The sequence below is a fragment of the Lontra canadensis genome, unplaced genomic scaffold (genome assembly GCF_010015895.1).
Source record: "Lontra canadensis isolate GAN:19392208 unplaced genomic scaffold, GSC_riverotter_1.0 scaffold60, whole genome shotgun sequence".
Taxonomy (NCBI): Eukaryota; Metazoa; Chordata; class Mammalia; order Carnivora; family Mustelidae; genus Lontra; species Lontra canadensis.
This window is the reverse complement of record NW_022631054.1, coordinates 6,924,488-6,950,173: the sequence shown is the minus strand read 5'-3', so window position 1 is coordinate 6,950,173 and position 25,686 is coordinate 6,924,488. Positions and strand designations below refer to the sequence as shown.

The 25,686-nt window shown below is 46.3% G+C and overlaps 1 protein-coding gene across 1 annotated transcript; it reads left to right on the top strand.

Moving 5' to 3' along the window:
* On the top strand, positions 1-24,255 carry PPT1 (palmitoyl-protein thioesterase 1). Its single transcript, XM_032877397.1, has 9 exons — positions 1-135; positions 4,097-4,206; positions 4,429-4,556; positions 4,887-4,957; positions 8,280-8,382; positions 20,644-20,734; positions 21,550-21,648; positions 22,893-22,964; positions 23,965-24,255. The coding sequence occupies exons 1-9, from the start codon at positions 12-14 to the stop codon at positions 24,085-24,087; spliced, it is 921 nt and encodes a 306-aa protein (XP_032733288.1). The 5' UTR covers positions 1-11; the 3' UTR covers positions 24,088-24,255.
* Positions 24,256-25,686: the final 1,431 nt, after the last annotated feature.

The window sequence follows — 25,686 nt, the reverse complement described above, 5'->3', positions numbered from 1 at the left end:
ATTGGGTCAAGATGGCGTCGCCCAGCTGCTTGTGGTTCTTGGCCGTCGCTCTCTTGCCCGGGTCCTGCGCTGCACGGGCGCTCGGGCATCTCGACCCGGCCGCACCGCTGCCGCTGGTGATCTGGCATGGGATGGGTGAGTGAGGGAGAAGCGAGTCAGAAGGGTTTGACAACTCCTTCTCTTTCCCAGACTGGGTTCGCGTCTGCAGAGTGCGAGTGTGGAGGGCGAAGACCGTGGCTGCACAGCGATCGGCTGGCCCGACGTCTGTGGATTTGGGGGGGATGCTCTGCACTGGAAAGGGAGAGGGGGAAGGGACTGTCCTCTGGTGAGTGCTCACACAGAGCCGTGCATTGCGTTAGGGTATTTCGTGCTGTTCTTGTTTAATCCTCAATGGCAGTGGCGTCAGAGTGCAGCGTCTGGTACTTGGTTGGGCAGTCCTGGCTGTGGCTGCATGACCGGGGCATCCAACATTTTACTCATTGACACACTGAATAGATTTGTCAGGTACCTGCAGCTCCTTTTAGTAGGTATCAAGCACCTACTAGATGCTGCAGATACGACAGTGAACAGACCAAATTCTTTGCCCTTTTGGAACTTACTTTCCAGGGGGAGAGAGAGACTATAAAGAAATAAATAAGCAAAACATATAATACGTTTTAAGTAAAATGGTGATAAGTGCAATGGAGAAAAAGAAAGCAGTAGGAGGATAGAAATGGGAGGTAGGGGCTTGCGATTTTATGAGGAAGGTCAGGAAAGGATTCACTGAGAAAATGACATCTGTACAAAGACCTGAAGTGGATGAGGGAAGCTGCCCTGTGGATAGCTGGTAGAAGGAACAGTAAATGCAAAGACCCTGAGGTGGAAGTATGTCTGGTATGTTGAAGGAACAACATTCAGGTCAGTGGGGCGGGAACTGAGTGAGCAAGGAGAAGAAAATAGGGGTTTAGGTTGGGAGGGTGCCAGTGTTGGGCCTACTAAGGGCATTGGCTAGAATTTGAGATGGGTAGTCCTTGGGGGGTTTTGAGCACATGAGTGACATGATATGACTTACATTTTAAAAGGACCGCTCTAATTGCTCTATTTATATCTCAGGGTTGTGAGTTCAAGTCCTGTGTTGGACTCCACACTGGGCATGGAGCCTACTTAAAAAAAAACAAAAAGAATAGATTGTAGGGGATTATAGACGTTTGGAGGAACACAAGTTAGGAAGCTACTGCAACCATTTAAACAAGAGATGGTGGGTGGCATGAAACAGGATAGTACTGGGAGATGCTGAGAAGTGGTCAAAGTTTCGGTATCTTCTTTTTTTTTTTTATTTTTTATTTATTTATTTATGAGAGAGAGAGAGAGAGAGAGAGAGAGCGAGCACAGGCAGACAGAATGGCAGGCAGAGGCAGAGGGAGAAGCAGGCTCCCTGCAGAGCAAGGAGCCCGATGTGGGACTCGATCCCAGGACGCTGGGATCATGACCTGAGCCGAAGGCAGCTGCTTAACCAACTGAGCCACCCAGGCGTCCCAGTTTCGGTATCTTCTGAAGGCAAAACCAATGGGATCTGTTAACAGGTTAGATTCAGGATGAGAGAGAAAGAAAAGAGTCAAGGATGATTTTGTGGGTTTGGGACTGGACAAGTAGAAGGAAGAAGTTGTCATTCTACCAAAATGAGGAAGCCTGTAGGGCCAGCAAATTTGGGGTGGGGAGAAGATGAAGAGTCTGCTTTGGACTTACTAGATTTGAGATGCTCATTAGACATTCAGGAGATGTAGAGGCATTTGGAGTGCAGAGTATAGGACAGAGATATGAATTGGAGGTTTAAGTTGGGAGCCTTCCGTGTATGGTTGGCATTTAAAGCCACGAAACTGGACAGGATCATGGGCATTAATATCCACAGGAGGAAAGAGTTCTCAAGATGGAGCCCTGAGACACTACCAACATTTGGAGGTTGAGGAGACAGTGATGGTGGAGGAACGTCAGAAGAGTACAGTGTCCAGGAAGTCCAGTGAAAATGTTTCAAGAGGAAGGGAGCAATCAGCTGTATGGAATTTTATCAGCAGGGCAACTGAGAACAGGTTATTGCGTTTAACAATTTGAAGATCACTAATGACCTTAACCTAGGCAGTTTGGGGAACATGATGAAGGTGACAGCCTTATTGGATTGAGTTAAAGAAAAGTGTTCAAAGAGCAATTAGAGCCGGCAAATACAGTTTTTTCAGCTCTCTGTGCTGGGCTCTGGGGCTATTGCAAGAGATTTAAAAGAAGTTATGAGAGAAATAGAAAATGCTCTAAGCCTTAGCTTTTCCCCTAAAAATGAATTCTCAAGCCTTCCTCTCAGGTTAGAAACCTGATGATTCAGCTCCAAATGGAGGATGACCTCTGCCTATTTCTCTGGGTGAGTGGCTGGTCACTCTGCTTCTGGTTTTTAGTTCTGGTTCCTAGAAACAGGAAACAGGACTGGGAGTAGGGTGAGCAGGGAGACCCCCAAAGTGCAAAATTTAAGAAGGCATTTACTCCCATAAGAGACTCTTTTTTTTTTTTTTTTTTTCCGTAAGAGACTCTTAATTTCACAAAACAAACTGAGGGTTGCCGGGGGAGGGGGGTAGGTAGAGGGTGGTTGGGTTACAGGCATTGGGGAAGGTATGTGCTGTGGTGAGTGCTGTGAAGTGTAAACCTGGCGATTCACAGACCTGTACCCTTGGGGTTAATAATACATTATATGTTAATATAAATAAATAAATAAAAATAAATTTTTTAAAAAAAGAAGGCATTCACTCTCTAGTTTGTAGAAGCTTAGGGTCAGCACTTGCACAAACCTGTGAGTGAGTACCTCCTCAAATTTCGTGTCCCAGGTTCTTTCCTTGCCTTTCCCCAGCCCTCCAGTCTGGCTCCTAAGTGCTTTTGAATCTATTATTCCCAAATGTTCCAGATGATAAGGGAGCATAATAAGCATCTCTCCTTATTTTTCAGTTGTGAATTTCGTGTGCCAGTTATATTGTATGGGCTTTTGAAGTTTGTTATTATTTGATAAACATGAGCCAAGCAAAAAATGTTCTTTTTTAAAAATTGGAATGAAACAAATATAACCTACAATTAACCATGTTAAAATATACAATTCAGTGGCGTTTAGTGGGTTCACTATGTTGTACGACTACCACTTCTCTCTAATTTCAAAGCTTTTTCATTACCCTACAAAACACCAGTATCCCTTAAGTAATCACACTGTTCCCCGCTCCCAGCACTCCCTGGAAATGTTCAATCTGCGTTCTGTCTATATAGATTTGCCTATTCTGGATATATGTATATACATAGGTAATCATGTATTATGTTACCTTTTATGTTTAGCTTATTTCACATACAGTAATGATTTTTAGGTTCATCCACATTGCAACATGTCAGTGCTTCATTCTTTTTTCTGGCTGAATAATATTCATCTGTGTGTATATACCACAGTTGGTTTACCCACTCATCCATTGATGGACATTTGGGTCATTTCCACCCTTTAACTATTATGAATAATGCTGCTATGAACACTGATGTACACATTTCTGTGTGGGCATGTTTTAATTTCTGTTGGGTAGAAATCTAGAAGTGAAATTGCTGGGTCATGTGGTAATTGTTAGGTTTGACTTTTTGAGGAACTACAAAATTTTCACAGTGGCTGCATCATATCACACTCCCACCAGCAATACAAGGGTTCCTATTTCTCCACATCCTTGTAACACTTGTTACTTTCCATCTTTTAATTAAAATGTTTTTATTAAAGCCATCCTAGTAAGTATGAAGTGGTATCTCATTATAGTTTTGATATGCATTTCCTTAATGACCAGTGATGTTGAGCATGTTTTCATGTGCTTGTGTTCTTTGGAGATAAGTCTGTTCAAGACCTTTTTCCATTTTTTAATTAGATTAACTTCTTTTTGAGTTGTAAGAGTTCTTTGTATATCCTGGGTATTAAACCCTTATCAGGTATATGTTTTGCAAATATTTTCTCCCATTCCATATGTTTCACATTCTTAATAATACCCTTTGAAGTATATAACTTTTTTAAAAAAATGTGTAATTTTTTGGCTCATGAGTATCTCCCATTGTCTTTGTTGTCTAGGAGATAGCTGTTGTAATCCCTTAAGCATGGGTGCTATTAAAAAAATGGTTGAGAAGAAAATACCCGGAATTTATGTCTTATCCTTAGAAATTGGGAAGACCCTGATGGAGGTAAGGCCCTTCACAGTTGTGTTCCTCTGAAGGTTTGCTGACTGATTTCGTAGAACGTACTATTAAAATGCTTTGCCTTGCATTTTTAGCAGCAGATCATACAATGATACTTGAACTCTTGAGTGGCTTATGTGAGGCTTCCAACCTGAATCTGTTTGGCCTCTTAGGGAAGATGCCATTGGTGGTTTTCATCCTGACTTTTCTCTGTGGCTCCTCTTTCAGGATGTGGAGAACAGCTTCTTCTTGAATGTCAATTCCCAAGTAACAACAGTGTGTGAGATTCTTGCTAAAGATCCTAAATTGCAGCAAGGCTACAACGCAATGGGATTCTCCCAAGGAGGTCAATTTCTGTAAGTTCCTTTCTGTTCGATAGTACTATTTATGTGGAATTGATCTTTTCCTTATATTCGGGTAGATCCACTCCTCTAATTCTTTTGAGCATTTCATCTCTCTTGGAAGGAAAGGTATTCTAAATTGTCTCCATGTAAAAAGCTTTATGAAACTTAATTTATTTTCTGTGAAAGAATAAAGATTTGCATTTGACCATACTGGGGGAAATCCTGATGCTCCATGGCTTTGGGGAATCACAGAGGATGAAGTAGCTTAATCTGGGAATTTGGAGGTTAAAGATACATTTTTATCTGACTGTTGGAGCTGATAATCCTTTTTTTTTTCCCCAGGAGGGCAGTGGCTCAGAGATGCCCATCACCTCCCATGATCAATCTGATCTCGATTGGGGGACAACATCAAGGTAACTTTGGTCTCTTTGCCTCCTTTTTTTTCTCTGTTCTAATCCATGTGACCACTTGATTTTAAAACATTCCAGCAGCTCTATTTGTTCAAGAAGTCAGCCATCCTTGGAAAGTCCCGTTATAATAAACTAGCCAGAATTAAAGAAATAGGAAGAAACTTGGGATTCTAGAAGCCAAGAACACAGGGGAATGAGGTTGCCAACTGCTTCTCTCCAGTTTAAATGACATGATTTCCTGGAGGTGAGGTGGTTGCAGCCACATGGCAGGTGGTGATTGAGGAGTCAGTAAGGACCAACAGTCTTTCCTTTCTTTTTTTAAAGATTTTATTTATTTGAGAGTGAGAGAGAGCACATGCACACAAGTGGGGGGAGGGGCAGAAGGAGAGGCAGAAGCAGACTCCCTGTTGAGCAGAGACCCCAATGTAGGGCTCGATCCCAGGACCCTGAGATCATGACCTGAGCTGAGAGCAGATTCTTAACTGACTAAGCCATCCAAGTGCCCTGCTTTTCCTGTTTTCTGACATTGTGATGTCTTACTGAATTTAGACTCAGGCAAACAATAACATCTGAGGGTTTTTTGTCTATAAAGTTAACAGTAGAAAATAAGTCCTTTGAAAAACAACAGGTTTTCTGTTTAGGCAGAATTACATACTTTTGGGGAAGGATGTGTCTTTGGGATAGAGTATCATCTCTGTTCTCATGGTGGCTATCAGGTGGCATAGTGTAGGGGCAAAAGGATTCTCCTTATAATCAGGAATTCACCCAGTTAACTGTTGATGATGGGCAAATAATTTGGTACTTAGATCCCTTTCACAGATGAGGGAAACTGAAAGAAGGCCTTGCCCTTCTGGTAGGAATTTTTCAGAGGATGAAGTGAGATAGTAAGTAGAAAAATACTTCTTTTGTTTGTTTAAGATTTTATTTATTTATTTATTTGAGAGAGAGAAAGAGAGCACAAGTGGGTGGAGGGGGAGAGAGAGAGGAAGGAAACAGACACCCTGCTGAGTGGGGAGCCCAACACAGGGCTCCATCCCAGGACCTTGCAGTCATGACCTGAGCTGAAGGCAGACTCTTAACTGACTGAGCCACAAACTGACAGGTGCCCCCCAAAATACTTTTTTTTTTAAAGATCTTTTATTTATTTATTTGACAGAGATCACAAGTAGGCAGAGAAGCAGTAGAGAGAGAGGAGGAAGCAGGCTCCCTGCTGAGCAGAGAGCCCGATGTGGGGCTCAATCCCAGGACCCTGAGATCATGACCTGAGCCGAAGGCAGAGGCTTTAACCCACTGAGCCACCCAGGCGCCCCCAAAATACTTTTTAAAAACACAAGTAATATTCAAATGCGAGTTGGTAAAAACAACTTTAGCATTCAGTCAACAAATATGTATGAAAATCTATAAATAAGACAGACAAGGTCCCTGTCTTCAGGAAACTTCCATTCTAGTGTGGGGGGTAAGAAATAAACAATGAAGCAAGTAAATAAATAAATACAGATAGTGGGAACTATGATCAAGAAAAAAACAGGATATGGGGCACTGGGTGGCTCAGTTGGTTAAGTGTCTGTCTCTCAATCTCAGCTCAGATCTTCATTTCAGGACCATGAGTTTGAGCCCTGTATTGGACTCCATGCTGAGCTTGGGACCTACTTAAAAAAGAGAGAGAGGGTGGTGCCTGGGTGGCTCAGTGGGTTAAGCCACTGCCTTCGGCTCAGGTCATGATCTCAGGGTCCTGGGATCAAGTCCTGCATCGGGCTCTCTGCTCAGCAGGGAGCCTGCTTCTCTCTCTCTCTCTCTCTCTCTGCCTGCCTCTCTGTCTACTTGTGATCTCTCTCTGTCAAATCAATAAATAAAAATCTTTAAAAAAATTAAAAAAAAGAGAGAGAGAGAGAGAAATAGGATAATGCTTTTTTTTTTTAAGATTTTATTTATTTATTTGACAGATGCAGTGAGAGAGAGAATACAAGCAGGGGGGAGCGAGAGAGGGAGAAGCAGGCTTCCTGCTGAGCAGGGAGCCTGATGTGGGGCTCAATCTCAGGACCCTGGGATCATGACCTGAGCCGAAGGCAGACACTTAATGGCTAAGCCACCCAGGCGCCCCAGGATAATACTTGAAGGACAGAATAGTGGTTAAAGATATGGGCTCTGGGGGTGCCTGGGTGGCTCAGTCTGTTGAGCATCTGACTCTTCATCTCACTCAGGTCATAATCTCAAGGTCATGAGTTCAAGCCCCACATTGGGCTCCATGCTGAGGGTAGAGCCTATTTTTTTCCTTTTTTTTTTTTTTTTTTAAGAATTTATTTATCTATTTGACAGACAGAGATCACAAGTAGGCAGAGTGGCAGGCAGAGAGAGAGAGGAGGAAGCAGGCTCCCCACTGGGCAGAGAGCCCAATGCGGGACTCGATCCCAGGACCCTGAGATCATGACCTGAGCTGAAGGCAGAGGCTTAACCCACTGAGCCACCCAGGTGCCCCAGGGTGGAGCCTATTTTTAAAAAAGTAAATAAATAAGGGGTGCCTGGGTGGCTTAGCCGGTTGAGCCGCTGCCTCCAGCTCAGGTCATGATCTCAGGGTCCAGGGACCAAGTCCTGCATGGGGTTCCTTGCTCAGCAGTGTACCTGCTTCTCTCTCTGCCTGCCGCTCCTCCTGCTTATGCTCTCCTTCTCTCTCTCTGACAAATAGATAAACAAAATCTTTTAAAAAATAAAAAGAAAAATAGAAAAGAAAAGAAAAAGAAAGATATGGGCTCTGGAGCCAAACTACCTGTGTTCATATCCTGGCTCTACACTTATTGTCCAACCTGAGACCAACTATTTAACCTCTCCATTTTGAAGTTTCTTTTCCATAATATGGGGTGAATAATAATTTCTACCCCACATGTTGGTTTTGAGGACTGAATGAATTACTGCCAATATATGCTTAGAACTATGCCTGGTACCGCTGAAAATGTAATTGCTGAGGCTGATGAAGATGGAAGGTATACCTGGGGGAGGGGCGAGGAAGGGGCTTGGGGACTACTTGAGTTAGGGTTGTCAGATGTGACTTCCCCAAGCTAAGACCTGAGAGCGGAATGAGCCCGACCACTGAGGCAGTGAGAGGAGCGCATCTACCAGGAAGAGCTGGTGCCAAGGCCCTTAGGCAGAAAACTCGAATGGGAGCGCAGCTGGCTATGGTATGAATTCTCAATACGCTATTTTCTTGAGGAATAGATGAATGAGATCAGAGGCTAGGTCTGGTTCATTGTCTTCCTCACCATGCCTTGCACATAGTAGGTGTTCAGTACACAGCTCTTGAGGAACGGATCTTTGTCTTCTGCTGCTGTAGGTGTTTATGGACTCCCCCGGTGCCCAGGGGAGAGTTCTCACATCTGTGACCTGATCAGGAAGACGCTGAATGCTGGGGCTTACAACAAAGCTATTCAAGAACGGTATGTATGGTTGGCTAGAAAGGATGTGGAACTGTCAGTGTGTGAAAATATCATGCTGACGTTGAAATGACGTTGACAGCAGAAATTCCAGGAGTAGTGGCCGGGGGTATGCACATGAGAGCCTTTTCTTAAGTATCTCTGTGCTGTCTGCTTGGTTATATTATAAGCCTAAAACTGCTCTAATATTAAATTTTGAAAAGGAAGGGTTTGGTTTTTTTTTAAGATTTTATTTATCCCAGAGAAAAGAGAGAAAGCGCGTGCGCGGAGAGAGTGTGAGCAGGGGGAGGGGCAGAGGGAGAGGGAGAAGCAGATTGTCTGCTGAGCAGGGAGCCCAGCTCAGGGCTGGATCCCAGGACCTTAGGATCATGACCTGATATGAAGGCAGATGCTTTTTTTTTTTTTTTAAAGATTTTATTTATTTATTTGACAGAGATCACAAGTAGGCAGAGAGGCAGGCAGAGAGAGAGCAGGAAGCAGGCTCCCTGCTGAGCAGAGAGCCCGAGTCGGGGCTCGATCCCAGGACCCTGGGATCATGACCTGAGCCGAAGGCAGAGGCTTTAACCCACTGAGCCACCCAGGCACCCCCTGAAGGCAGATGCTTAACCGCTGAGCCACCCAGGTGCCCCTGGAGTACTCTAGATGATAACTAGATTTGGGATCGACTAGTATGACAACAGCAGCTATCCTACAGGTTTTCCAAGCATATCATTCTTGTCTAATAACAGTTCTTCAGTGCAACACTTCCTTGAAGCCATTTTCCAAGGTTCAGCCCTGCCAGGGACTCTGCATGTGGAAACAACCTGTCCCTAACTCGCTCTTTGTTTCCTACCCATTGGCCACACGCAGTCACAGAGCTGTGTCAGGTCAGTAGTGCCACCTAATGGTCAGTGAGGGAAACTAAGATACTTTTTTTTTTTAAGATTTTATTTATTTAGAGAGTGAGAGAGCACAGAGGGAGAGGGAGAAGCAGACTCCCTGTCTAACAGGGACACCCCAATGTGGGGCTCAGAGATCATAATCTGAGCTGAAGGCAGACACTTAACTGACTGAGCTACCCAGGTGCCCCCATTGTTCTTTATTCTTTACTCAGTATTCTTCTAACTCTTGCCCAGATGCTTCAGAAAAAATCATCCTTTCATATCTTTGTGTTTCTTTTGTGAACCAAGCACAACCCATGGCAATGAGAATTGTTAGCGACTGAAAATGAGCAGTCATGGGGAGGAGACAGTAACACCTAAGTAGTGATTAAAAGTGGCAGATTGATGTGTTTTTTCACTTCCTCCTTAAACTGTAATAATAACCCAATAGCAAAAGAATAGAAAGTGAGAAAACCCACAAGGGCCAAGAGAACAGGAGAGGAGAGGGGAGACAAAAAAAAAAAGACATCACCATGTCTTTGAAAGAAAGCAGATGAAGGAGTGATAACTGTTTCAGCAGAGCAAAAAAGCTGAAACCTTTGTGTCTGTAGAAGGATGCCCTGACAAGAAGGGAGCAGATTCACTTTTTATAGCTCCACAGAGGGTCAGGAATTAGATGCATAATATCCTTTGGAAGGTAGAGATCGGTGCATGGAGCTAAAAACAGGACTTTTGTTGGGGGAAAAAAAATCATTTCTATTTAAGGAATGATCAAACCCCCAGTTCCCGTAAGTGCACATCCAAGTGACTGCTCCTCCCCCACTGTGACAAGAGAAGCAAAATTTATTCTCTGGAGCAATTTAACTAGAGAAGTACAAGACTCTGAGGTAATAAGTGAAGGATAGTGATGAGACACCCCACTGAAAACCCAGGCCCTCCCACTCCCCTTTCCTCCCACTTAGCTCCCAGAATGATAGCCACTAGGCTTATAACCTGCTAGTCTGATGTTCAGTGGACCTGTCTCTGGAAAACCTGAGTGGCCCCAGAGAGAAGATCTACAGACTGAGGTTTTTGAGTCCTTCAAGAAATCAGGATTCCTCTTGACTACTGTGAGGTGAAGCCACCAGGAGGTAAGCTCTGTTGTCATACAAGAAGGCTCCAGTCAGTTTGTAGTGTTTCATTTCAGCGTGAACCGTGAGCCTGGGACCCCCAGCCAGACATCTGAGGAAAGCTTCTAGTATGAAAGGCAGAGTGAAACCAATGAAAAGTAAAAAGCAACTTGGAAGGAAATGATGACAATTCAAGGAGCCAAAGAAAATCTTTAAAAAGAAAAAAGGGGGGGGCACCTGGGTGGCTCAGTGGGTTAAAGCCTCTGCCTTCGGCTCAGGTCCTGATCTCAGCGTCCTGGGATCGAGTCCCGCATCAGGCTCTCTGCTCAGCAGGGAACCTACTTCCTCCTCTGTCTCTGCCTGCCTCTCTGCCTACTTGTGATCTCTGTCTGTCAAATAAATAAATAAGATCTTAAAAAAAAAAAGAAAAAAAGAAGCCTAGAATTAGTATCTTTAGAGATGAGCAGTTACCTCTGTGGCACCAGAAAAGAATGAATAAAACCAACAATCGGAGCGTAAGAGAGAACTGGCAATTAAAAATAAGACAACCAAAATAAATGTGAGAGCGATATGGGACTATAAACTTGAGGAAATCTCTTAGAAATGAGAACAAAAACTCAAAGAGGTTTAAAAAAAAAAAAAAGGGAGAAAACTGATAAAATGAAGAGAGCTGTTTAGGAAGTCCAGGATCTGCCTGATAGGAGTTCCAAAAAGAGCCCAGAGGAGAAAGGGTGGATTGAAATTACCAAAGAAGGGGCGCCTGGGTGGCTCAGTGGGTTAAAGCCTCTGCCTTTGGCTCAGGTCATGATCCCAGGGTCCTGGGATCAAGCCCCGCATCGGGCTCTCTGCTCGGCAGGGAGCCTGCTTCCTCCTCTCTCTCCGCCTGCCTCTCTGCCTTCTTGTGATCTCTGCCTGTCAAATAAAATCTTAAAAAAAAAAAAAAATTATAAAAAAAAAAAAGAAAGAAATTACCAAAGAAGTAATACAAGAAAATTTCTCGGAATGACAGGACATGAATTTCCAGATTGAAAGGGCTCACTAAGTGGTCAGGGCAAGGGATGAGAAAAAGCCTCATGCTGGTGCATTCCTGTGACCTCTCAGAGCACGAGGAGAAAGAGTGGGCTCCGGGGAGGCCGCCCCCAGAGTCCATCCCAAGGACCATGCATTCCTGTCAGCAGTACCACCTGCTAGAAGTTTTCTGAGGAAAAGTGATTTCCATCCTAGAGTTCTGTGCAGGACCTTTAAGTACAACCACTTGTGAAGGGAAAATAAGGCCTCTTCAGACACACCAAAAAAAGAAAAAAAAAAAGATTGCCCGTCTGCTGCATGGCCTGGGGTCTGGGACCCTCCCCCCGTCAGTACTTTCCCACATGGAGATTCAGTGCAGGGCCCTCAGCTCACACTAAGTAGGCAGCTCGGGGCCGTTACCGCTAGTGGTGCCTTATTTAAAATATTTATTCAACTTGAGCTTCCTGTTTCCTTTATTTATAAGCATTGCCGTGGTTTTGTTTTCTCTTTTTGGTTGCAGTCATAAAGTATTTCATTCGTCATTTCATCAAACGTCGCCCTGCAGTTTGCCAGGCCCTGTGGTAGGTCTGGCAGATAGAGCGGAGAATAAGACAGTTAGCGACCCTGTCCCCATGAAGGAACGTTCTGGTGGGGAACGGGGGAGCTCCAAGCAAACAGAGGTGCTGGGTCACCTCTAACAATGCTAAGGCTGTGGCGGAAGTAAGCAGGATGCAGTGGTGGAGAGGTGTGGAGGCAGTGCCTACTCCAGACAGAATCGCCTTCGGAGAAGAGGAATTTAAGCTGGGGTGGAAGGATGAGAAGGAGGATGGGAGGAGCTGAGGAAAGAGCCATTAGGCCGAGGGAACAGGAGGCACAAAGGCCCGACCCTAGGACACATTTGGCTTATTCTAGGCCCCGGTGACAAGTTGAGTGATAGACGGGAGTTGGCAGGGGTGACACCCGCAAGGACAGGAAGATCACGTCGGCCATTTGAGTTTCCTTCTAAACATCAAGAGAAGCTTTTGGGAGGTTTCAAGCAAATATGGCCAGATTCAGGTGTTTGGATAGTGTCCACTGCTTTGTGGAGAGTGGACTGGAAAGCAGGTAGAGGAAAAGCAATGGGCTTCCTTAGTGTCTCAGTAAGAGGTGATGATGGCGTGGACACTGGGGTGGCCACAGTGAGATGGAGAGTAGTGGAATGGCCTGAGGTAAGTTCCATAACGTAGCTCAGTGAGACTGGCGAGCCAGGATACAGCCCAGCATTTATAACAGGGTTTCCCTCCGAAATGCTTTCTGTGTTCTCAGTGGCTCAAATACAGATCGATACTTTTCTAAATTTATGGAGTTGCTTTTTCTTTTTAAAGTTTGTTTTTCTATGTACATCTCATCTTAGCAGATGGGCAGTAGGAGATTTAAAAATGTACACATGGGGCACCTGGGTGGCTCAGTCGGTTAAGCATCTGCCTTCAGCTCAGGTCATGATCCCAGGGTCCTGAGATCAAGCCCCACATGAGGCTCCCTGCTCAGTGGGGAGTCTGCTTCTCCTTCTCCCTCTGCCCCTCCCCCTGCTTGTGCTCACTCTCTCTCTCTAATAAATAAATAAAATCTTAAAAAAAAAAAAAAAGGGCAGATAGCCCCAATAGAGGTGGGAAGGGGGCGGGGAGGGTGGAAAGGCACAGAGGGAGATCACGTTCTGGTAGTGTGGTGCTAGGCTGCCCTTTGTATCCGGGAGGATTCTGGATGTAGGAAAATAACCACATTAGCCCAAAGTAAATTTTTAAAGGAGTTCATAGTCTTTTGCTACCCAGGATTTCAGAGGGACTAGAATCAAGAAATGGGAGCCACCAAGCGCTGGGTCTGTCTCTCCCACTGGCATTTCTGTTGCCTCTGTGGACATGAACACTGGCCTCTCTGGCCACCCATGTGGTAAAAGGTGGCCTTGCCCAGCTTCCAAACTTTTTGTTTGTTTGTTTTTTAAGATTTATTTATTTATTTTGGAGAGAAAGAGAGAGTGCCTGCAGGAGCAGGGGAAGGGCAGGGAGAGGGAGAGCATCTCAAGCAGACTCCCTTCTGAACATGGAGCCCACCTTGGGGCTCAGTCCCATGACCCCCAAGATCATGACCTGGGCTGAAACCAAGAGACTGTCACTCTGCTGACAGAGCCACCCAGGCGCCCCTAGCTTCCAAGTTTTTCATTGTATCTGTTTAGGATATTATCTCAGGAGAGGCTGGAATCTCTTGGTCCCAGTCCAGATTTTTGGGGACGGGACCATGTCCCAGCTTAGGTCAGATCTCCATCACTGGCTGCGGCCAGAAAAGTGAGACCACATGGTACCGACATACCCACCCCTGTAATCAGAAGGTGGACACAGGAAGGTTGCAGTTCCCAGACGAGGGAGAGTTGATTTTGATTTAGGCAGAGACCCCAGGAGGTGTCTTCTGCACTGTTCAGATCATTCAACCTTAAAGCAAATTTGATCTAGTTCCCTGGGAAGCCAGTGAGGAGGGACTTTCCAGCACCAGCTCCTGGCTTGGTGGGGGCAACAGTGAGGAACGGTGAGTGTGACAGTTCTCTCTCACCTCGTGGATGTGAAGTCCGCCCTCTAGTTCCCCTTTGAGATACTGGTAGCCCTTCCTGGATTTCTTCCTCCAGTTTCCTCCTTGCTATCCTACTCACTGAGCCCATCCCTACCGCAGTGAATACAGCAGTGTCGCCCCGGCCTTGGCCTCTCTTCCCCTGTGCCAGCTCTGCTCTCCCAGGTGGCTCTGCCCTTAGTCCTCGACCTTCAGCCCTGCATGCCCAGCACTTGCAGGGGGCCTGTGCCCCCCAGTGGCTCTCACAGCACCCTTATCCCCAGGTGTCCTGCTTTCCCCACACCTTTGCCCTCAACTCGCAACTCCCCTTCTGGAAATACTGAGGTATCTACTTAGGCACTTTTCCACTGTTCAAAAAAGTAGAGGGAGTAATGTCATCTAAGACCAAAAATTAATATTTTGTCATATTTGCATCAGATGTTTTAAGAACTGAAACATTTCAGGTAATACTGAATTCTACATATCTCTACCAGGTCCCATTCCCTTCCCTCCCTCCATAGTGACAACCACTGTCAAGAAATGAGAGTAATAGGGGCGCCTGGGTGGCTCAGTGGGTTAAAGCCTCTGCTTTCGGCTCAGGTTATGATCTCAGGGTCCTGGGATCAAGCCCCGCATTGGGCTCTCTGCTCCGCCGAGAGCCTTCTTCCCCCTCTTTCTCCCCACCTGCCTCTCTGCCTACTTGTGATCTCTGTCTGTCAAATAAATGAATGAAATCTTTAAAAAGAAAGAAAGAAATGAGAGTAATAGATCCTTTCTGTCCTCTAAAAAAAAGGAAAATTGTCTATTTATATACATATATATCCTCCATCAGTATGTAGCCTTATTTTGTATATTTAAATGTTATGTAATGGATATCTTGTGCACTTCATTCTGCAACTGAGTTTTTCATCAGTATCACATTTAATAACACGTTGTTACACATCTGGTTCATTCCTCTTAACGACTACCTGGCCTTCTGGATTCTGTGACTACGCCACCGTGTATTGATTTCCATACTGCAGACGTTTCAGGATTTCTAATTTCTCGTGATGACAGACGACTTTGAGGGATCGTCCCTGTGTTGAAAAACCCAGCCTGTGTTGCTGCATGTCTCCTCTACTTTTACGCTACTACTCTACCCACACAGGACACCACTTCTGGTCACCACATGTGTGGAGATTTTCCCCACACCAAGGAATTCTCTGGGACACCAGCTGGGTTCCTACAATTTAACTCAGTTCTGACACTGCCCACCTGGAGATAGCGTCAGATGCCACAGATTAAGAGCTCACTCCCACAAGCCTGCCCCCACCTCGCACGCGTGTACGCGCGCGTACACACACACACACACACACATGCCCATTGCCAGTAGTAGGTCCCCACGTTACCCACAACTTATGTCCCATGTTGACTACAAAGTGGAGGTTCCCACGGCCCTCCCTTCAGGTGTGATTAATTTGCTAGGGTGGCTCACAGAACTCAAGGAAACATGTTTACCACTTTATTAAAGGGTGTGATAAAGAACACAGATGAGGGGCACCTGGGTGGCTCAGTCGGTTGTCTACCTTCAGCTCAGGTCATGATCTCAGGGTCCTGGGATCGAGCCCTGCATCAGGCTATGTCCTGTGCTCAGTGGGGAGAGTCTGCTTATCCCACTCCTTCTGCTCTTCCCACTGCTTGTACTGTTTCTGTCAAATACATGAAATCTTAAAAAAAAAAAAAAAAAGACACAGATAAACAGCCAGATGAAGAGATAGATTGACAAAGTCTGGGAGGGTCCTGAGCGTGGGAGCTGGGGTGTACACCCTTCTGGTGTGGGTGTGTTTGCCAACCTGGAAGCTTTCTGAACCCCTACTATCAGGATTTTATGGAGGCTTCCTCCCATAAGCATGATCTGTTACTAACTCCATTTTTAGCACCCCCCTCCCCTCTCTGGAGAATGGGGAGCAAGGCTGAAAATTCCAAGCTTCAGAGGGAGGCTTGGTGACCATCCCCATCTAGGAGCCATCCAGGAGCCCACCCAGAGCCGCCTCAGTAGAAGAAAAGCTGCTCCTAGTGCTTTTTCCACTTAGGAATTTACAAGGGTCTTAGGAGCTCTGTGCCAGGAACCGGGGTTGGAGATCAGTCTATGTATTTTCTGTCACCCAGCAACCCCTGAACAAGTACTTACGTACTAGTAGAATTCACATGTGGACTCTCAGTTATTTACCAGGTAATTTGGGGAATGCTCCTTAACCTCTCTGCCTTAGTTTCATCATCTGTAAACGAGGGCAGATGGGCTGTAGAGAGGGTTAAATGAGATACAGATGTAGATAGAGTGCTTAGAACAGTGCTTTGGAGACACTCCATCCTGTTAGCTGCTCAGATCACAACACTGAGCGCGTGCATCTTAGACTCGCCTCGATGTTGCCGAGGTGGTTGTACCAATTTCTGTTCCCACCACCAGAGTGTGAGTGTCCCCATTTTCTCCAGTCTTACTTACTCAGGATCCTGTGTCTGTTGCGAGTCTACCAGTCACGTGTGTGTGGGATGGTTTCGCTTTCCCATCTGCCTTCCGTTAGGCAGCTTGAACATCTGTTCGTGTTTGTTGGCCACTCAGGTCTCTCTTTTCTGAGTTGCCTGTTCATTACCTCTTCTAGTCTTTGCCTGTTTTTCTGTTGGACGCTCTTTTTCTTACTCGTGTGTAAGCATCACACACACATGCATCTGTGTTAGGATTTTTTAATTTTTTTAAAAAAGATTTTATTTATTTTATTTGACAGAGATCACAAGTAGGCAGAGAGGCAGGCAGAGAGAGAGGAGGAAGCAGACTCCCTGCTGAGCAGAGAGCCTGATGCGGGACTCGATCCCAGGACCCTGGGCTCATGACCTGAGCTAAAGGCAGACGCTTAACGACTGAGCCACCCAGGCACCCATGTATTAGGATTATTAAGCCTTTCTTTGCTAGGTGTGTTACACTTCACTTCTCCCAGCCTGTGGCGTATCTTTTAGCAGATTTTTGGGGGGCATTTTTATTGAGATCGAATTCACATACCATACAGTTCTGTCATTTAGTGTGTATAATTCATTGGTTTGGGACATATTTTTTTTTTAAGTTGCAGTAAAACATGTGTGTGTGTGTGTGTGTGTGTAAAACAGAATTTGCCATTTCAGTCATTTTTAAGTGTACGGTTTTGGGGCACTAGGTACTTCCCAAATAGCAGGTTCTGCAGCTTCCAATTTGGATTCAGGCCATGTTGTCAGTCCTCAGGACTGACGCACAAAGCTATTCTCCGATCCCGTATTTTCTTCTAATTTTTTTTTAAGTTTTGTTTTGAGTCTCATGTTTTTCATCTACCTGGGGTTTTCGCTGCTTGAGTCCATTTCCGGGCGGCTGGTCCGGTCCATTGACGTATTTGTCTCCCCGCCTCGCGCACGCTGCTTTAGTCACTGTGCTACTTTTGGGAGGCTCTGCTTCAAGTCTGGGCTGGTCTTGGACTTTTATTGTTTCATCTGGAGTTTAGAATTAGTTTGTCAGATTCCACCAAAAATCATGTTGTGATTTAGGTTAGAATGGCTTAGGGTTCGGCCATCGCCTTGACACCTGTGCTTCTGCATTTCCTTTCCTCCCTGTCAGGCTGCTGTTCCTGTCCCTCCAGGACTTGGAACAGCATCTCCCCGTGCAGATGGTACCAGCAGCAGCTGGGTTTGGAGCCAGGGCCAGGAGGGACAGAATAGAGTGGTGACGGACCCGACAGCAGTAACCTCTGCAGAATTTGTGCCATGAAGGGACACGTTAGTGAGCTTTATGGTTGATACCTAATTTTCCCAATAACCCTGGAAAGAATCCAGCTCCGAGAGACAAGTGCCCGTGACTCCAGCACAGAGCTGCGTGTTGTGAAGCTGATGCTGTGGGCGCCACGCGGTCCACAGAGGCTGGGGGTGGGGGTAGTACATGTGGTGGTCAAGAGCAGGGCCCCAGGGGCCGCCTAGGCCATTCAGGCTCTGTTTGCTCCCAGCAGAGTGACTGAGGACAAGCTACTGAATCACTCTGGGCATGGTTGCCCCATTTGTAAACAAAAGGCTAATAATAGTGCCTTCCTGATGGAATTCTTTTCAGGATTAAATAGGTTAATGTGTGTAAAGTGCTTAGAATAGGCCCAGTAAGTGCTGTCTAAGCCACAGGGGCTGCAGCAGACCTCAGGGGTAAATGCTCTGGTTTCTGGGGAGCTGATTGCCTCTTGAGCGGGCTGCATTGGAAAGTGTGTGGACTTGGGCAAATTTAGGCTCCTATCTTACCTTGTCTACAACTGTGTCTTTTTTTTTAAGCTTTTATTTATGTATTTATGTATTTAGAGTGCGTGTGAACAAGCAAGCAGGGGGAGGGGCAGAGGGAGAATCCCAAGCAGACTGCCCATGGAGCCCCATGTGGGTCTCAAGCCCACAATCCTGAGATAAGGACCTGAGCCGAAACCAGGCATTAAGAGATGCTTAACTGACTGAGTCACCGTTGACGTGGCTGGGTAGTTGTTTTTTGTTTTTTTTAAAGATTTACTGATTAATTTATTTGTCAGAGAGAGAGCGAGCACGAGAGCTCATACACAAGCAGGGGGAGCAGAGGAGGGAGAGGGAGAAGGAGACATCCTGCAAGGCAGGAAGCCCTTTGCGGGGCTGGATCTTAGGACTCTGGGATCCTGATGAGCCAAAGGCAGATGCTTAACCCACTGAGCCACCCAGGAGCCCACGACTGAGCAGTTTTGAGAGCGTTACTAAACCTCTGAAATTGGCCCCGCCCTGGTGACCAGGCGAGACCAGTACAGACCCATGTTTCTTCCCTGACACTCCCAGCTTCTGCTCACCCGCAGATCCTTCCCCGTAGGTGCCCCGTGTGCACTCACAAAACAAAATGCCTTTCCTTTCTTTCTGTTGCCCCTTCTGAGGCACTTTTCACACAGAAAGTTGCCCCAGGACTATTGCTTTCGTTTTCAGCTGTTGGGCTCCCTGCTGTAACTCTGGGTCACCGGAACCTGGTCGGGCAAGATCCAAAGACCTTTGTATTTATTCCCGAACATTTTTTGAGGAAACTTTGGCCACCTGCGTGACCGTGTGTGTGCCCCATGCTTACCAATTCAGAGCGTTTGACATTATTGACCACCCACTCCCGAAGCTTCTTCCATTGTTCTCCTAGCCATACTGCCTTCCCTTCTGCTCACATCTCACAACCCCTCCCCTCCCTCAGTGCCAGCCACTTCTTTCAGAGCCTGTCTGGCATCCTGCACCACCGGGCCCTTCCACTCGGCAGAGCCTTCCTGCTAAGCATCTGCCGTGTGCCTGCGTGTCGCTGCTCAAGGAGCTTGTTGTCCCCAGGGGGAGAACCAGGGAGCCAGCTCGCCCCCGGTGAGCGACAGCAGGGCTAGAACGCAAGCACAAGACCAGTGGCAATGTCAGTATCTTATAAATGGTCAGAGTTCATCACATTTTGACAAAATCAGTGAAACTAAACACTGAAATCTTTCAAATACATTTATAAACAGATGATCGAATGTTTTTGTGACAGCCAGTAGGCTGACCGCGGCCTCTTTTTTTTTTTTTTTAGATTTTTTTTTAAATTTATTTGACAGAGATCACAAGTAGGCAGAGAGAGAGAGGGAGAGAGAGAGAGAGAGGAGGAAGCAGGCTCCCTGCCGAGCAGAGAGCTGGAGCCTCGGCCTCTTTTGACCTTGGGTGCACCTGTCCTGGACGTGAGGAGCTCTGACCTCTCTACTGTAGCTGGTTCCTCTGGGCCTTTATGCCATCCTGCCCTGCTGAGTAGAGCTTTCTGGACCACCACCTGAGGGCAGCTCTTCCACTCAGGCTGGGGAGCGCCTGTTGTACAAATGTTTCTTCTCTCCCCTGCCAGCCTGGGCTAGAGAGTCCCACCCGTGTTCCTACTCCTCCTTCCCCCAGAGGTCTTCCGCCAGCCGGTCCACTTTCTCTTAGTGGAAATGCCACTGTGTGGTTGCAGGAGCTATGCGGAACTGTGGAGGTGCCAGCTGGGAAGACTTGGGAAGGGCTCAGTTTTGGTGGGGAAGGGCCCCCAAGGGAAGGGAGGGGAGGATAGGGGGAGCAGAGAGACTGGGGAGAAAGTAGAAGCATGTGAACACCTGTCTGAAATAATAGTATAAATGCCAGATCCCCGCCTTTTGTCCTTAAAAATCTATGACCTTCCAGAATCCTGAAAACTAGTGTCCTCATTCAACAATAGGAGGAATGCTCTGGGATTGAAGGGGTAGACGTCCCTCCGAGCCTGAGGACGGCCAGATGGGTGAAGAGAGGGATGGCTGGATGCGGAGGTGGTGATAGCTGAGCTGAGTCGTTGCAGATATCTGAATAGGAAGCAGCGGAGGGGGAAGCAGGGGGGGCTTTGGGTGCGGACAGCATGGGCCACGGTGACCCGGAGGCGGAAGTTTGATAAGGAAGGCTCAAGTCCCTGGGGGAACAGATACCGATGAGTCCTTTGCCCAAACCTGTGGGACTGTACTGTGCTGCATAGCACTCTCATGTCTTGGGTGTGTCCTTAACGAACCGTGTCGTAAGTAGAGGTCTTGTCTGCCACGGGGACGTGGTGGCTCTGGATTTTTTGTCCGTTTGAAGTCTCTTAGTGCACAATGTGCACCTGCACACACAGGGGTGTGCCCCCAGCGTGCTGACTGCCACGTGGCTCGGTCACCTTCATTCATTCCTTCTTCCTGCAGCCTGGTGCAAGCAGAATACTGGCACGACCCAATCAAGGAGGACATGTACCGCAACCACAGCATCTTCTTGGCAGATATTAATCAGGAGAGGGTAAGGTTCTATCCCAGGCTGCTGTTGCTGTGCGTTCAGGTTGCTTTTGGGGCGCCGCACGCAGATGAGCTGTGACCGTTTACCCAGAATATCCTGGACACACACCCTGGGGAGCAGAAGTTCTGTTTTGGGAAGGCAGTGCTTATGAGCGTCAGTTCCTTTTAGGAAAGCTGAAATTCATTTGGCTTTCTTCCCGTAGGTCCTTTTCCTTGCCTTGCGTTGAAGAAGCAGGGTAAGCTCAGTAGGTTGCTGGCTGGCTTAAATGGAGCGTCACAGTGGCTGTCTTACTGAGGGCAGCCTTCCTCGTGGGTCCCTTGGGAGACTTAGAAGAGAGATGGCAGGGGGGACCGAATATGTCCCAGACACAAGCTTGGTTTGGTTTGTGGGATTCTGGTAAACTCAGTGACTCAATTTGTATTGGGCCCATCTGCAGGGTTTTTTTGTTTTGTTTTGTTTTTTAAAACAAAACTTGAGGGTTGGTGCGGAAGAAACAGAAGTGTTATAGCAGAACCACTCAGAATGTGCGGTTTCTCATTTTGCCTTGGCTCTCTCTGGGTGGCTGCCTTTAACCTATGTGACGGATGCCTATGGAGTGTGGTGACAGACTATGGTTGGTGGGGGCATTGCCAGTTAGATAGGATGGTAAGAAAAGGCTTACAAGGTATATTCTGGGCCGGGAGCTGGAAAACCAACCCATTGTCATGGGGAGGAAATACGGTGGCCCAGGGTTGGGGAGGCCAGAGCACTGGAAGGCTTTAACATCCCTGCTGGAATCTGACGGTATTGTCCCTGAACTACTACTGGCTTTCTTCCAGGGAGTCAATGAGTCCTACAAGAAGAACCTGATGGCCTTGAAGAAGTTTGTGATGGTCAAGTTTCTCAATGATTCCATTGTGGACCCTGTGGACTCTGAGGTGAGATGCTGTGCGGGCAGGCCACACCACACCGGGAGACCAAAGGAGTAAATGGCATTATAATACAGCCACCTGCTGGGGAGAAACCTTCAGTCCCTTACTCCACTTTCTGTGTAGAGCAGGGCTTCTTTGCTCGAGGTCTACAAATGGGACACTTGGGGCTATAACACCCGCCCAACACCTGAAATTGTTTGCAAAATTATGTAGTGGCATTGTCTGAGGAAGGGTCTATAACTTTTACCACATTATCCAGGAGACCTGTGACCCAAACCATCAGCCCAAAGTCTGTAAATCCCTGAGCTTGGCATTTAAAGTCCGCCTTGACCTACCTTTCCAACTTAATCTTCCTTCATGTCCCACTTCATACATATACTCTAGGATGAAGTCTTGAAATGCACCAGACTTGGCATGTGTTTTTACTCTTAGTGCTTTTGTTCATTCTTTTCAGTCTCTAGAGTGCCCTTCCCTGGGCTTTTCCACCTGACAAGCTAAAGTTCATCTGTCAAGGCCAAGCTCAAACGTCACTTCTTCCATCCAGGATGTCATCCCTAGTCCAAGCAGACTTTGCTCCCTCTTTTGCAAAATCATCACATTATGTCAGGCCATCAGGGACTAGCCAGCCTGATCGGCCCGCCATCTGCTTTCACAGGGCCCGTGAACCATTTTTTAATGGTTAGAAAGAAACCAAAAGAATATCTGATGACAAAGGTTATATGAATTCAAATTTCAAGGTCCATGGTGAAATTTCATTGAAATAGAGCCATATTCATTTTTTACCTTTTTGAAAGCCATATTCATTTTTTATATATTGTGTGTGGCTGCTTTTGTTTAGAAGGGCAGCCCTAGGGAGTTACACTCATGTGGCCCTTAAAGCCTAAGCTATTTTGTATCTGGCCTTTACAGAAAAGTTGGCTGATCCCTGTGCTAAACACTTGTTTCTTTGTCTCACCAGACCAGAGCTGTAGAAAACAGGGACCACATATATATTTATCTTCAATGTCAGATTTAGCGCAAGGATTTTCATAGCGTAGGTGCTCAGTCACTGTAGGAAACAGGAATTCTGTGGAATTGGAAAGCACTTTGGAAAGATTAACTCATCCCTCAGGATCTACCCTTAAAAAGAGATGACTCAAGACATACTGTTTTCACTCTTTGCTACAGCTTGGTGATGTTGTTTGTTGGCAGTCTTAACTTGACAATATGTGCTGTTGTGTCTGATCTTTGTTCGCCCTCCTCTCCTGCAGTGGTTCGGGTTTTACAGGAGTGGCCAAGCCAAGGAAACCATCCCCTTGCAGGAGACCAGTCTGTACACACAGGTAACCAGAGAGGAGAGGTGCTGTCTTTTTCAGCTCCTGGTTCCCAAAGCTGCTCGATTCTTTGGTGATAGAGGCTGTCCTGTATGCCCCAGAGCAGTGGGTGCTCGGAGGCCTGTGACTTGGTCTGATACGGGTGAGGCCGGTGAGGGAGCTGATTGTGACCCCAGTGTCTCAGGCGCTGGGTTATATTAGTGTACATCCTGAAGGATGAAGGACCTGGACCTCATGGCTTTCCGTATGTACAAAGATCACCTCATCCAGTTTTTTAGAACCTCTAGTTCTGGGACCTTCCGCACTCCAGGGAACGGATATTGTAACTGGACCCTCCCAAAAGGCACAAGTGCTATGTGCGCCACTTGCCTTCTACAAGAATTCTCCTGAGTAATTTCGCGGGCCGGTTGTCTCCTCTCTTGGCTTATCTCCAGCATTTGGGTGGCCCAGCTTGGGTGAGCTCAAAGGAAAGGGAAGCTCAGGTCTGTTGAGTTTTGGAAATTACAACTAAGAACTTCCCTCTCGTCCAAGTCAAACTGATGGTAGCTGCAGCAGAAGCAACACTCCGGCTCTGTCAGCTGCTCGTCCTCCCAGCCATGTTTGTTCTGTGCCACTGTGGGTAGTGCCAGGATATGAAAAGTGAGGTGTGTTCTTGAAGGGTTAGATGTTTTCAGCTTTTTCTGTTTTTGGCTCAGTCTCACTTGACTGACATTTTGAGGCAGTTTTGTCTGTGGCCTGCCCACCCACACAGGTGGTCCTTCAGAAGCTTTAGGAAACTTCTCAGAAAGCTGAATATAGAACTCTGTAGACAACAATCTCAATTATATCTATGTTTTGAATGCTCAGGAAGAAAATAGGGAGGTATCCTTTTTAGCAATTTCAACAGTGTTAACACCTAAATTTTGCTACTCTGGGAAAAGACTACACTTTTGAGCATGTATCTCAAATGAACATTGTTTCTTTAAAACTTAATTTTTCGTGAAGCCTCTTAATTATGATCTGTCTGCAGGACCGCCTGGGGCTAAAGGAAATGGACAATGCAGGACAGCTCGTGTTCCTGGCTGTGGAAGGGGACCATCTTCAACTGTCTCAAGAATGGTTTTATGCTCACATCATACCCTTCCTGGAGTGAAACCCTTGTAGTCTGCCCCAGAGCTCGGGAGCCCCTAGCGTTTCTATACACCAGTAGGAGCGTTCCCTTCATGCCTAAGCCTGAGCTCACATCCAGCTTGCAACTAATCCTTCCCTCTGGTTATCACCTAATACGCCCTGCTCAGAAAGATCTAAGATTCGAATCTTATCCTTTGCCTCCTCCTATCAGCATATGGTGTTGAATGCAAGTTTAATTAGTTAATAACCATGCATGGAGATTATTTTACAATCCCTCAATGTGGTCAGGCTGTCTTAGGCAAGTCTGCTGCTGATCAGTGTCAGAACTGTGCCCAGAAGAGTCTGAAGCTAAAGCAATTAGAGTTTAAGGGAAGACACCTTTTTCAGGAAAGCCTAGCCACATTTCAAGCCAAGAGGCAGCCAGTATCCAGGCCTGAGGGGACCATAAATGCTTGCTCAGTTTTGCTGGTGGAGAGCCAACCAGTGCTTGTGAAAGTATTGTTTAGATAGTGTTTCTGTGTAATTCTTGAGGCTACCCTCTTTTCTCAGTATGTTGTCTCCTGTGGTGCGTTAGCATTGACATCTGCTGGGCCACCATCTTGTCTCAATAGCACCTTGTCTCATCAGGTAGTGATAAATTAGTTGCTCTGTCACAAAAGGGGGGGGGGGGAGTAGCACCCAACTGGATTGCTTAAGGTGGCGGTGGGTGGGGGATGGAGTACATCTTGCTTAACTTGGGGGAATGAAGACAAATGTTCAAGTGGACAGAACACTGTATGTCAACTACACCTCAGCTGAACAATGTACAAGCAGAAACGATAAGTGAGGACACAGCTGGTCCCTTCCACTCCATCCTTGACTAACCTGTCCCTTTTTCCGTGTGGCCAGTGGTCTACGTTCTAGAGTCACTGTGCTGCTGGTGTTAGCAGACAATGGAAGAATGGAAAGAGATCAGGCTTTCTAACTCCATCTCAAAAAACTAGTAAAATTTACAGTACACTCAAAACTATTTCTGATGTATTTGATGAAAAAAAGGATTATTTGCTCAGAAAGCTTGGAGAATACTGCATACCTTTTCTCCTGAGATCAACTCAGAATACTAAGGACTGAGAATTCCTGTTACAATAAAAACAAACAAACAAACTAACTAACCTTTAGCTACTGTTTTCCCATACTATGTGAGCATGGACATCTTAGCCTCCCACTACTCCACCCTGAGAAAACCTATCAACACTTCCTGGAAAACTATTGTGCAGAATGCTCATGTGAGGGACGACAGCTGTGCAGAGAGAAGCACCTTGTTAGTGCTGCTAAGTTTACGCTTTATGATTTTTCTCTCCCCTCTCTCAAGCTTTATTTCTCAACTAGAAGATGAGGATTAAGGGTAGCAAGTGGGGGGAATGTGAAAAAATTTTATGATACTGTCTAAAATAAAGACTAGTTTCTTATCCTTGGTGTCCTTTTCCTTCTCAATACTCTTACATACCTCTCAGGGCATCTGGTTGGGTCAGTCGGTAGAACATGCGACTCTTGATCTCGGGATTTTGAGTTCTGAGCCCCATGCTGAGGTAGAGTTCACTTCAAAAAAATATTCTTACATCTCTGTACAGTAAACATCATA